Source organism: Lissotriton vulgaris, chromosome 6 (assembly GCF_964263255.1).
Source record: "Lissotriton vulgaris chromosome 6, aLisVul1.2, whole genome shotgun sequence".
NCBI classification, from domain to species: Eukaryota; Metazoa; Chordata; class Amphibia; order Caudata; family Salamandridae; genus Lissotriton; species Lissotriton vulgaris.
In genome coordinates this window covers 1,843,005,114-1,843,017,772 of record NC_141694.1, presented here as the reverse complement: position 1 = coordinate 1,843,017,772, position 12,659 = coordinate 1,843,005,114, and the positions used below count along the sequence as shown (strand labels likewise).

Sequence of the window (12,659 nt, the reverse complement as noted above, 5' to 3'; positions counted from 1 at the left end):
TTTGAGCTTGAACACCCCCACACTGCCGCTCTCAAAAGCCTGTAACAGCTCACCTGGGAAACAGAGTTTACTACGCATGTTTTATATCGCATGCCATTACAACGCGGTTGTTACAACGACCGCATCGTTACATCGTGAACCATTACATCGCAAGTCGTTACAACGACTAGCTGTAGTGGGCGGAAGGTGTTGGATTTACAATCCAACACCTTCCCTGCTGTTGCACAAACTGAAATAGGAACAGTAAATTATACTATTCCTAATCCACCTCACCTTCTACAGCATGTCGATGTAATGACTTGCCATGTAATGGTTTGTGATGTAACAACACGGTCGTTGTGACAACTACGTTGTAATGGCATGCAATGTAAACCATGCGTAGTAATGACATATATTCGCTCGCCGTGGCTACCACTGAGAGTCAAGTTCTGAAGGGTTAGTACTTTGCCCAATTAGCACAGACACAGTAGGACAGCCCCCATGTCATCAAAGACGTGCAACCTTAACCCCCGCGGCTGAGGCCCAGCAGTCCCTCTTTGCCTCATGGCCCTCCAAAGGGAGCTGGCAGTCATAGGCATGTGGATAAAATTTACTATTTTTATACAGGCCCTAATTCCACTGGTCTGTCATTCCTAAGCACTATAAATACCATATCCTACTCAACATATCATGGCACTCAACACTCTGACCTGGGAAAGATAGAAGGCTGGGTCAACCTTGGCAGGATTTATTAACTAACACCTGTCCTTCAGAAGAATGTTTATCTCAGCTGCAAATATTAAACCTGCAGAGCCCTTCGCGAGTCTGTGGTACCAGCGAGTGACGCTATACAAATCAATAACTTGTCCTCACCATATTTTCCTATGAATGGAGGTGGCCCCATGATTGTCCGTGGATGCTGACAAGGTATATCGCCTATAAATAGCCAAGAACCAATATTTTACTCATTAGCTGCTCGACTCCAAGTGCCACTCCGTCCAGTTGGCCATCGAGTTTGGGAACTTCCTCTCCCCTTAAAATCTGGCAAGAACTTAGACATAATGTTGAAAACATACACTGCTTACAGCCTTCATGATCATCTCAATTGATTACTGTAACCCTTGGCGAATGTAACATCCACCAAAAGGACACATGCCACACTCCAGCTTGAATCAATTTATTGGCAAAACCGGCCTTCGATGACTGGTTGCCCAGAAGAGCACTCAAGAGGGTTCCCATGGTGTTTCCAAATGGTGTGTGAAAGCACTCACCGAAAGCCTCCAAAACAGTATGACACTCTTCACCTCAGAGAGAGCTCTGCAGTTTGCTCCGCAGTTCCCCGTTTGTTACGCGGGTTAACCAAATTATGATAGGGCAATCAGACATCTGCTATTCAACTAACGCTCTTCTGGAATACTCTCCATCAGTACTCGCTGAACAAGAGGATCATGAAACGGAGAGGAAGCTACTCAACACCTCTTTTAAATGGATGTCTTCCTGGTCCAAAGGAGTGGCCAGTCCACCAGCGTGGGCCCTGGTCAACACCTCTGCATGTTTGCACTTCATGGTGACCACAGATAAGTGACCCCAAAAATTAACATAAATACTGAGCAAGAGGTCTTTGAATTTCATTCATGTTACCAAGGAAGGTATATCTCAAAGGGTCAAGAGATATCATAATATTCCAATAAGTTTAGTCTCTACATGCCGGGATGTCCCTACAAACAACAGTCCACCCTGGCTGAGTGTGGCTTGAAGCACTAAACGTAGATCAACAATCGGCTCTTCTAGTTGGAGAGCAGCAGCAAGTTTCGAGCACTTCTCTGAAGAACCGAAGGACTCTCTTTGAAGTCAGTAGGCTATTCTGAGTCTGATGCTCCCATAGGAAATGATGCGCCTTTTCCGTTTCCTAGCTGCAGCTCTTGCACTCACTGCTTGAGAAGGCCAATGGATGCACCTCTTGCCTTCGTCATCACTGGTCAGAGGTCTTCTTCTGAATGCGTGCTGGTCGCCCCCATCTCCCCGTCCGGTGTTCATGTCCTCATCCAGCCTTTAGTTCAGGTGAGTCTAGGTGAAGCCTGCGAATGACTTCATGTCATGCTGCAGACAGAAAGAATAGAAAACATGAATTCACTGTTATTAGCACTGGAAGCTCAAGTGAGAAACATAAAGAAAATACCACCATGGCATAAAAGGCTTAAGGAAGGGAAATCATTTAGAAATAATGAATTGCTTTGTTCATAAAGACTCTCTTGTTTGGGTCGCACATTTCACAATAGGCTGAAGACAGAGAGAGGCAGGAAGCATGTTAGGTGCCTTGCAAACAGATTTTATGTACACCCAGGGGATCTGGCCACGGCTCCTGCGGTCAGAGGAGCTGCAGGCATAGGTGCTGACAGTGACAAGATGACCAAGCAGTGTAGAGGGTAGGGAGGGACGCTGCAGCAACAGACACTAACTGTGATCTACTGAACAAGGGTGTGCAGAGAGGCTAGCATGGCTGTCGCAGAAGGTGTTGACTGCGACCAGGAGACCCATGCGGAGCAGAGAGAATCCAGGGTACTGCAGGTCCTGACTGAAACAGGGCAATCCAGACAAAAAAAATCAGTAACACATGCTGTCTGTGACCTGGCAACCAAGGCAAGTTAGAGAAGGTGAGGGGCTGCAGCAACAGGTGCTGACTGTGACCTGTCAACCCATGCAAGCTAGAGAAGGCGAGCGCATGAAGCAACAGGTACTGATGTGACAGGGCAACCCATGCAAGCTAGAGAAGGCGAGCGCATGAAGCAACAGGTACTGATGTGACAGGGCAACCCATGCAAGCTAGAGAAGGCGAGCGGCTGCAGCAAGAAGTGCTGACTGTGACCTAGCAATCTATGCAAGCTAGAGTAGGCGAGGGGCTGCAGCAAGAAGTACTGACTGTGACCTGGAAACCCATGCAAGCTAGGGAAGGTGAGGGGCTGCAGCAACAGGTGCTGACTGTGACCTGGCAAACCATGCAAGCTAGAGAAGGCGAGGGGCATTAGCAACAGGTGCTGACTGACCTGGCAACCCATGCAAGCTAGAGAAGGCGAGGGGCTAGAGCAATACGTGATGACTGTGACCTGGCAACCCATGCAAGCTAGAGAAGGCGAGGGGCTGAAACAACAGGTGCTGACTGTGACCTGGCAATCCATGCAAGCTAGAGAAGGCGAGGGGCTGAAGCAAAACGTGATGACTGTGACCTAGGAACCCATGCAAGCTAGAGAAGGCAAGGGGCTGAAACAAACACGTGATGACTGTGACCCAGCAGCTCATGTAAACTAGAGAAGTCGAGGGGCTGAAGCAACATGTGATGACGTGACCTGGCAACGCATGCAAGTTAGAGAAGGCGAGGGGCTAGAGCAACACGTGATCATTGTGACCTGGCAACGCATGCAAGCTAGAGAAGTCGAGGGGCTGCAGCAACAGGTGCTGACTGTGACACGGCAACCCATGCGAGCTAGAGAAGTCGAGGGGCTGCAGCAACAGGTGCTGACTGTGACCTAGGAACCCATGCAAGCTAGAGAAGGTTGGGGGCTGAAGCAACAGGTGCTAACTGTGATCTTGCAACCCATGCACGCTAGAGAAGTCGAGGGGCAGCAGCAACAGGTGCTTACTGTGACCCGACAACCCAAGCAAGCTAGAAAAGGCGAGCGCCTGCAGCAACAGGTGCTGACTGTGACCTGGCAACGCATGCAAGCTAGAGAAGGTGAGGGGCTGCAGCAACAGGTGCTGACTGTGACCTGTCAACCCATGCAAGCTAGAGAAGGCGAGCGCATGAAGCAACAGGTACTGATGTGACAGGGCAACCCATGCAAGCTAGAGAAGGCGAGCGCATGAAGCAACAGGTTCTGATGTGACAGGGCAACCCATGCAAGCTAGAGAAGGCGAGCGGCTGCAGCAAGAAGTGCTGACTGTGACCTAGCAATCTATGCAAGCTAGAGTAGGCGAGGGGCTGCAGCAAGAAGTACTGACTGTGACCTGGAAACCCATGCAAGCTAGGGAAGGTGAGGGGCTGCAGCAACAGGTGCTGACTGTGACCTGGCAAACCATGCAAGCTAGAGAAGGCGAGCGCATGAAGCAACAGGTACTGATGTGACAGGGCAACCCATGCAAGCTAGAGAAGGCGAGCGCATGAAGCAACAGGTACTGATGTGACAGGGCAACCCATGCAAGCTAGAGAAGGCGAGCGGCTGCAGCAAGAAGTGCTGACTGTGACCTAGCAATCTATGCAAGCTAGAGTAGGCGAGGGGCTGCAGCAAGAAGTACTGACTGTGACCTGGAAACCCATGCAAGCTAGGGAAGGTGAGGGGCTGCAGCAACAGGTGCTGACTGTGACCTGGCAAACCATGCAAGCTAGAGAAGGCGAGGGGCATTAGCAACAGGTGCTGACTGTGACCTGGCAACCCATGCAAGCTAGAGAAGGCGAGGGGCTAGAGCAATACGTGATGACTGTGACCTGGCAACCCATGCAAGCTAGAGAAGGCGAGGGGCTGAAACAACAGGTGCTGACTGTGACCTGGCAATCCATGCAAGCTAGAGAAGGCGAGGGGCTGAAGCAAAACGTGATGACTGTGACCTAGGAACCCATGCAAGCTAGAGAAGGCAAGGGGCTGAAACAAACACGTGATGACTGTGACCCAGCAGCTCATGTAAACTAGAGAAGTCGAGGGGCTGAAGCAACATGTGATGACGTGACCTGGCAACGCATGCAAGCTAGAGAAGGCGAGGGGCTAGAGCAACACGTGATCATTGTGACCTGGCAACGCATGCAAGCTAGAGAAGTCGAGGGGCTGCAGCAACAGGTGCTGACTGTGACACGGCAACCCATGCGAGCTAGAGAAGTCGAGGGGCTGCAGCAACAGGTGCTGACTGTGACCTAGGAACCCATGCAAGCTAGAGAAGGTTGGGGGCTGAAGCAACAGGTGCTAACTGTGATCTTGCAACCCATGCACGCTAGAGAAGTCGAGGGGCAGCAGCAACAGGTGCTTACTGTGACCCGACAACCCAAGCAAGCTAGAAAAGGCGAGCGCCTGCAGCAACAGGTGCTGACTGTGACCTGGCAACGCATGCAAGCTAGAGAAGGCGAGGGGCTGAAGCAACAGTTGCTAACTGTGACCTGGCAACGCATGCAAGCTAGAGAAGGTGAGGGGCTGAAGCAACACATGACGACTGTGACCTGGCAACGCATGCAAGCTAGAGAAGGGGAGGGGCTGAAGCAACACGTGATGACTGTGACCTGGCAACCCAAGCAAGCTAGAGAAGACGAGAGGCTGCAGCAACACGTGATGACTGTGATCTAGGAACCCATGCAAGCTAGAGAAGGCGAGGGGCTGAAGCAACACGTGATGACTGTGATCTGGCAACCCATGCAAGCTAGAGAAGGCGTGGGGATGCAGCAACAGGTGCTGACTGTGACCTGGCAACCCACGCAAGCTAGAGAAGGTGATTGGCTGAAGCAACAGGTGCTGACTGTGACCTGGAAATCCATGTAAGCTAGAGAAGGCAAGGGGCTATAGCAACATGTGGTGACTGTGACCAGGCAACGCATGCAAGCTAGAGAAGGCGAGGGGCTGCAGCAACAGGTGTTGACTGTGACCTGGCAACCCAAGCACGCTAGAGAAGGCGAGGGGCTGCAGCAACAGGTGTTGACTGTGACCTGGCAACCCAAGCAAGCTAGAGAAGGCGAGGGGCTGAAGCAAAACGTGATGACTGTGACCTAGGAACCCATGCAAGCTAGAGAAGGCATGGGGCTGAAAAAAACACGTGATGACTGTGACCCAGCAGCTCATGTAAACTAGAGAAGTCGAGGGGCTGAAGCAACATGTGATGACCGTGACCTGGCAACGCATGCAAGCTAGAGAAGGCGAGGGGCTAGAGCAACACGTGATCATTGTGACCTGGCAACGCATGCAAGCTAGAGAAGTCGAGGGGCTGCAGCAACAGGTGCTGACTGTGACACGGCAACCCATGCGAGCTAGAGAAGTCGAGGGGCTGCAGCAACAGGTGCTGACTGTGACCTAGGAACCCATGCAAGCTAGAGAAGGTTGGGGGCTGAAGCAACAGGTGCTGACTGTGATCTTGCAACCCATGCACGCTAGAGAAGTCGAGGGGCAGCAGCAACAGGTGCTTCCTGTGACCCGACAACCCAAGCAAGCTAGAAAAGGCGAGCGCCTGCAGCAACAGGTGCTGACTGTGACCTGGCAACGCATGCAAGCTAGAAAAGGCGAGGGGCTGAAGCAACAGTTGCTAACTGTGACCTGGCAACGCATGCAAGCTAGAGAAGGTGAGGGGCTGAAGCAACACATGACGACTGTGACCTGGCAACGCATGCAAGCTAGAGAAGGGGAGGGGCTGAAGCAACACGTGATGACTGTGACCTGGCAACCCAAGCAAGCTAGAGAAGACGAGAGGCTGCAGCAACACGAGATGACTGTGATCTAGGAACCCATGCAAGCTAGAGAAGGCGAGGGGCTGAAGCAACACGTGATGACTGTGATCTGGCAACCCATGCAAGCTAGAGAAGGCGTGGGGCTGCAGCAACAGGTGCTGACTGTGACCTGGCAACCCACGCAAGCTAGAGAAGGCGATTGGCTGAAGCAACAGGTGCTGACTGTGACCTGGAAATCCATGTAAGCTAGAGAAGGCAAGGGGCTATAGCAACATGTGGTGACTGTGACCAGGCAACGCATGCAAGCTAGAGAAGGTGAGGGGCTGCAGCAACAGGTGCTGACTGTGACCTGTCAACCCATGCAAGCTAGAGAAGGCGAGCGCATGAAGCAACAGGTACTGATGTGACAGGGCAACCCATGCAAGCTAGAGAAGGCGAGCGCATGAAGCAACAGGTACTGATGTGACAGGGCAACCCATGCAAGCTAGAGAAGGCGAGCGGCTGCAGCAAGAAGTGCTGACTGTGACCTAGCAATCTATGCAAGCTAGAGTAGGCGAGGGGCTGCAGCAAGAAGTACTGACTGTGACCTGGCAACCCATGCAAGCTAGGGAAGGTGAGGGGCTGCAGCAACAGGTGCTGACTGTGACCTGGCAAACCATGCAAGCTAGAGAAGGCGAGGGGCATTAGCAACAGGTGCTGACTGTGACCTGGCAACCCATGCAAGCTAGAGAAGGCGAGGGGCTAGAGCAATACGTGATGACTGTGACCTAGCAACCCATGCAAGCTAGAGAAGGCGAGGGGCTGAAACAACAGGTGCTGACTGTGACCTGGCAATCCATGCAAGCTAGAGAAGGCGAGGGGCTGAAGCAAAACGTGATGACTGTGACCTAGGAACCCATGCAAGCTAGAGAAGGCAAGGGGCTGAAACAAACACGTGATGACTGTGACCCAGCAGCTCATGTAAACTAGAGAAGTCGAGGGGCTGAAGCAACATGTGATGACGTGACCTGGCAACGCATGCAAGCTAAAGAAGGCGAGGGGCTAGAGCAACACGTGATCATTGTGACCTGGCAACGCATGCAAGCTAGAGAAGTCGAGGGGCTGCAGCAACAGGTGCTGACTGTGACACGGCAACCCATGCGAGCTAGAGAAGTCGAGGGGCTGCAGCAACAGGTGCTGACTGTGACCTAGGAACCCATGCAAGCTAGAGAAGGTTGGGGGCTGAAGCAACAGGTGCTAACTGTGATCTTGCAACCCATGCACGCTAGAGAAGTCGAGGGGCAGCAGCAACAGGTGCTTACTGTGACCCGACAACCCAAGCAAGCTAGAAAAGGCGAGCGCCTGCAGCAACAGGTGCTGACTGTGACCTGGCAACGCATGCAAGCTAGAGAAGGCGAGGGGCTGAAGCAACAGTTGCTAACTGTGACCTGGCAACGCATGCAAGCTAGAGAAGGTGAGGGGCTGAAGCAACACATGACGACTGTGACCTGGCAACGCATGCAAGCTAGAGAAGGGGAGGGGCTGAAGCAACACGTGATGACTGTGACCTGGCAACCCAAGCAAGCTAGAGAAGACGAGAGGCTGCAGCAACACGTGATGACTGTGATCTAGGAACCCATGCAAGCTAGAGAAGGCGAGGGGCTGAAGCAACACGTGATGACTGTGATCTGGCAACCCATGCAAGCTAGAGAAGGCGTGGGGATGCAGCAACAGGTGCTGACTGTGACCTGGCAACCCACGCAAGCTAGAGAAGGTGATTGGCTGAAGCAACAGGTGCTGACTGTGACCTGGAAATCCATGTAAGCTAGAGAAGGCAAGGGGCTATAGCAACATGTGGTGACTGTGGTCAGGCAACGCATGCAAGCTAGAGAAGGCGAGGGGCTGCAGCAACAGGTGTTGACTGTGACCTGGCAACCCAAGCACGCTAGAGAAGGCGAGGGGCTGCAGCAACAGGTGTTGACTGTGACCTGGCAACCCAAGCAAGCTAGAGAAGGCGAGGGGCTGAAGCAAAACGTGATGACTGTGACCTAGGAACCCATGCAAGCTAGAGAAGGCAAGGGGCTGAAAAAAACACGTGATGACTGTGACCCAGCAGCTCATTTAAACTAGAGAAGTCGAGGGGCTGAAGCAACATGTGATGACCGTGACCTGGCAACGCATGCAAGCTAGAGAAGGCGAGGGGCTAGAGCAACACGTGATCATTGTGACCTGGCAACGCATGCAAGCTAGAGAAGTCGAGGGGCTGCAGCAACAGGTGCTGACTGTGACACGGCAACCCATGCGAGCTAGAGAAGTCGAGGGGCTGCAGCAACAGGTGCTGACTGTGACCTAGGAACCCATGCAAGCTAGAGAAGGTTGGGGGCTGAAGCAACAGGTGCTGACTGTGATCTTGCAACCCATGCACGCTAGAGAAGTCGAGGGGCAGCAGCAACAGGTGCTTCCTGTGACCCGACAACCCAAGCAAGCTAGAAAAGGCGAGCGCCTGCAGCAACAGGTGCTGACTGTGACCTGGCAACGCATGCAAGCTAGAAAAGGCGAGGGGCTGAAGCAACAGTTGCTAACTGTGACCTGGCAACGCATGCAAGCTAGAGAAGGTGAGGGGCTGAAGCAACACATGACGACTGTGACCTGGCAACGCATGCAAGCTAGAGAAGGGGAGGGGCTGAAGCAACACGTGATGACTGTGACCTGGCAACCCAAGCAAGCTAGAGAAGACGAGAGGCTGCAGCAACACGAGATGACTGTGATCTAGGAACCCATGCAAGCTAGAGAAGGCGAGGGGCTGAAGCAACACGTGATGACTGTGATCTGGCAACCCATGCAAGCTAGAGAAGGCGTGGGGCTGCAGCAACAGGTGCTGACTGTGACCTGGCAACCCACGCAAGCTAGAGAAGGCGATTGGCTGAAGCAACAGGTGCTGACTGTGACCTGGAAATCCATGTAAGCTAGAGAAGGCAAGGGGCTATAGCAACATGTGGTGACTGTGACCAGGCAACGCATGCAAGCTAGAGAAGGCGAGGGGCTGCAGCAACAGGTGTTGACTGTGACCTGGCAACCCAAGCACGCTAGAGAAGGCGAGGGGCTGCAGCAACAGGTGTTGACTGTGACCTGGCAACCCAAGCAAGCTAGAGAAGGCGAGGGGCTGAAGCAACACGTGATGACTGTGACCTGGCAACCCATGCAAGCTAGAGAAGTCGAGGGGCTGCAGCAACAGGTGCTGACTGTGACCTAGGAACCCATGCAAGCTAGAGAAGGTTGGGGGCTGAAGCAACAGGTGCTAACTGTGATCTTGCAACCCATGCACGCTAGAGAAGTCGAGGGGCAGCAGCAACAGGTGCTTACTGTGACCCGACAACCCAAGCAAGCTAGAAAAGGCGAGCGCCTGCAGCAACAGGTGCTGACTGTGACCTGGCAACGCATGCAAGCTAGAGAAGGCGAGGGGCTGAAGCAACAGTTGCTAACTGTGACCTGGCAACGCATGCAAGCTAGAGAAGGTGAGGGGCTGAAGCAACACATGACGACTGTGACCTGGCAACGCATGCAAGCTAGAGAAGGGGAGGGGCTGAAGCAACACGTGATGACTGTGACCTGGCAACCCAAGCAAGCTAGAGAAGACGAGAGGCTGCAGCAACACGTGATGACTGTGATCTAGGAACCCATGCAAGCTAGAGAAGGCGAGGGGCTGAAGCAACACGTGATGACTGTGATCTGGCAACCCATGCAAGCTAGAGAAGGCGTGGGGATGCAGCAACAGGTGCTGACTGTGACCTGGCAACCCACGCAAGCTAGAGAAGGTGATTGGCTGAAGCAACAGGTGCTGACTGTGACCTGGAAATCCATGTAAGCTAGAGAAGGCAAGGGGCTATAGCAACATGTGGTGACTGTGACCAGGCAACGCATGCAAGCTAGAGAAGGCGAGGGGCTGCAGCAACAGATGTTGACTGTGACCTGGCAACCCAAGCACGCTAGAGAAGGCGAGGGGCTGCAGCAACAGGTGTTGACTGTGACCTGGCAACCCAAGCAAGCTAGAGAAGGCGAGGGGCTGAAGCAAAACGTGATGACTGTGACCTAGGAACCCATGCAAGCTAGAGAAGGCAAGGGGCTGAAAAAAACACGTGATGACTGTGACCCAGCAGCTCATGTAAACTAGAGAAGTCGAGGGGCTGAAGCAACATGTGATGACCGTGACCTGGCAACGCATGCAAGCTAGAGAAGGCGAGGGGCTAGAGCAACACGTGATCATTGTGACCTGGCAACGCATGCAAGCTAGAGAAGTCGAGGGGCTGCAGCAACAGGTGCTGACTGTGACACGGCAACCCATGCGAGCTAGAGAAGTCGAGGGGCTGCAGCAACAGGTGCTGACTGTGACCTAGGAACCCATGCAAGCTAGAGAAGGTTGGGGGCTGAAGCAACAGGTGCTGACTGTGATCTTGCAACCCATGCACGCTAGAGAAGTCGAGGGGCAGCAGCAACAGGTGCTTCCTGTGACCCGACAACCCAAGCAAGCTAGAAAAGGCGAGCGCCTGCAGCAACAGGTGCTGACTGTGACCTGGCAACGCATGCAAGCTAGAAAAGGCGAGGGGCTGAAGCAACAGTTGCTAACTGTGACCTGGCAACGCATGCAAGCTAGAGAAGGTGAGGGGCTGAAGCAACACATGACGACTGTGACCTGGCAACGCATGCAAGCTAGAGAAGGGGAGGGGCTGAAGCAACACGTGATGACTGTGACCTGGCAACCCAAGCAAGCTAGAGAAGACGAGAGGCTGCAGCAACACGAGATGACTGTGATCTAGGAACCCATGCAAGCTAGAGAAGGCGAGGGGCTGAAGCAACACGTGATGACTGTGATCTGGCAACCCATGCAAGCTAGAGAAGGCGTGGGGCTGCAGCAACAGGTGCTGACTGTGACCTGGCAACCCACGCAAGCTAGAGAAGGCGATTGGCTGAAGCAACAGGTGCTGACTGTGACCTGGAAATCCATGTAAGCTAGAGAAGGCAAGGGGCTATAGCAACATGTGGTGACTGTGACCAGGCAACGCATGCAAGCTAGAGAAGGTGAGGGGCTGCAGCAACAGGTGCTGACTGTGACCTGTCAACCCATGCAAGCTAGAGAAGGCGAGCGCATGAAGCAACAGGTACTGATGTGACAGGGCAACCCATGCAAGCTAGAGAAGGCGAGCGCATGAAGCAACAGGTACTGATGTGACAGGGCAACCCATGCAAGCTAGAGAAGGCGAGCGGCTGCAGCAAGAAGTGCTGACTGTGACCTAGCAATCTATGCAAGCTAGAGTAGGCGAGGGGCTGCAGCAAGAAGTACTGACTGTGACCTGGCAACCCATGCAAGCTAGGGAAGGTGAGGGGCTGCAGCAACAGGTGCTGACTGTGACCTGGCAAACCATGCAAGCTAGAGAAGGCGAGGGGCATTAGCAACAGGTGCTGACTGTGACCTGGCAACCCATGCAAGCTAGAGAAGGCGAGGGGCTAGAGCAATACGTGATGACTGTGACCTGGCAACCCATGCAAGCTAGAGAAGGCGAGGGGCTGAAACAACAGGTGCTGACTGTGACCTGGCAATCCATGCAAGCTAGAGAAGGCGAGGGGCTGAAGCAAAACGTGATGACTGTGACCTAGGAACCCATGCAAGCTAGAGAAGGCAAGGGGCTGAAACAAACACGTGATGACTGTGACCCAGCAGCTCATGTAAACTAGAGAAGTCGAGGGGCTGAAGCAACATGTGATTACGTGACCTGGCAACGCATGCAAGCTAGAGAAGGCGAGGGGCTAGAGCAACACGTGATCATTGTGACCTGGCAACGCATGCAAGCTAGAGAAGTCGAGGGGCTGCAGCAACAGGTGCTGACTGTGACACGGCAACCCATGCGAGCTAGAGAAGTCGAGGGGCTGCAGCAACAGGTGCTGACTGTGACCTAGGAACCCATGCAAGCTAGAGAAGGTTGGGGGCTGAAGCAACAGGTGCTAACTGTGATCTTGCAACCCATGCACGCTAGAGAAGTCGAGGGGCAGCAGCAACAGGTGCTTACTGTGACCCGACAACCCAAGCAAGCTAGAAAAGGCGAGCGCCTGCAGCAACAGGTGCTGACTGTGACCTGGCAACGCATGCAAGCTAGAGAAGGCGAGGGGCTGAAGCAACAGTTGCTAACTGTGACCTGGCAACGCATGCAAGCTAGAGAAGGTGAGGGGCTGAAGCAACACATGACGACTGTGACCTTGCAACGCATGCAAGCTAGAGAAGGGGAGGGGCTGAAGC

The 12,659-nt window shown here is 53.4% G+C and overlaps 1 protein-coding gene across 7 annotated transcripts in view; it reads right to left on the bottom strand.

Annotated features, from left to right (window-relative positions):
- Positions 1-708: 708 nt before the first annotated feature.
- The window catches only part of LOC147709622 (sterile alpha motif domain-containing protein 12-like), a 184,053-nt gene continuing 172,102 nt past the window's right edge, over positions 709-12,659 (bottom strand). For 4 of the 7 annotated variants that reach the window (XM_086925521.1, XM_086925520.1, XM_086925523.1 and 1 more), the window contains one exon: positions 709-2,079. In XM_086925521.1, coding sequence (XP_086781647.1) covers positions 2,075-2,079 — 5 coding nt within the window. In that variant the 3' untranslated portion in view covers positions 709-2,074. The remainder of the gene's footprint in view (positions 2,080-12,659) is intronic. The other 3 variants (XM_086925522.1, XM_086925519.1, XR_015296562.1) reach the window with 2 other exon arrangements.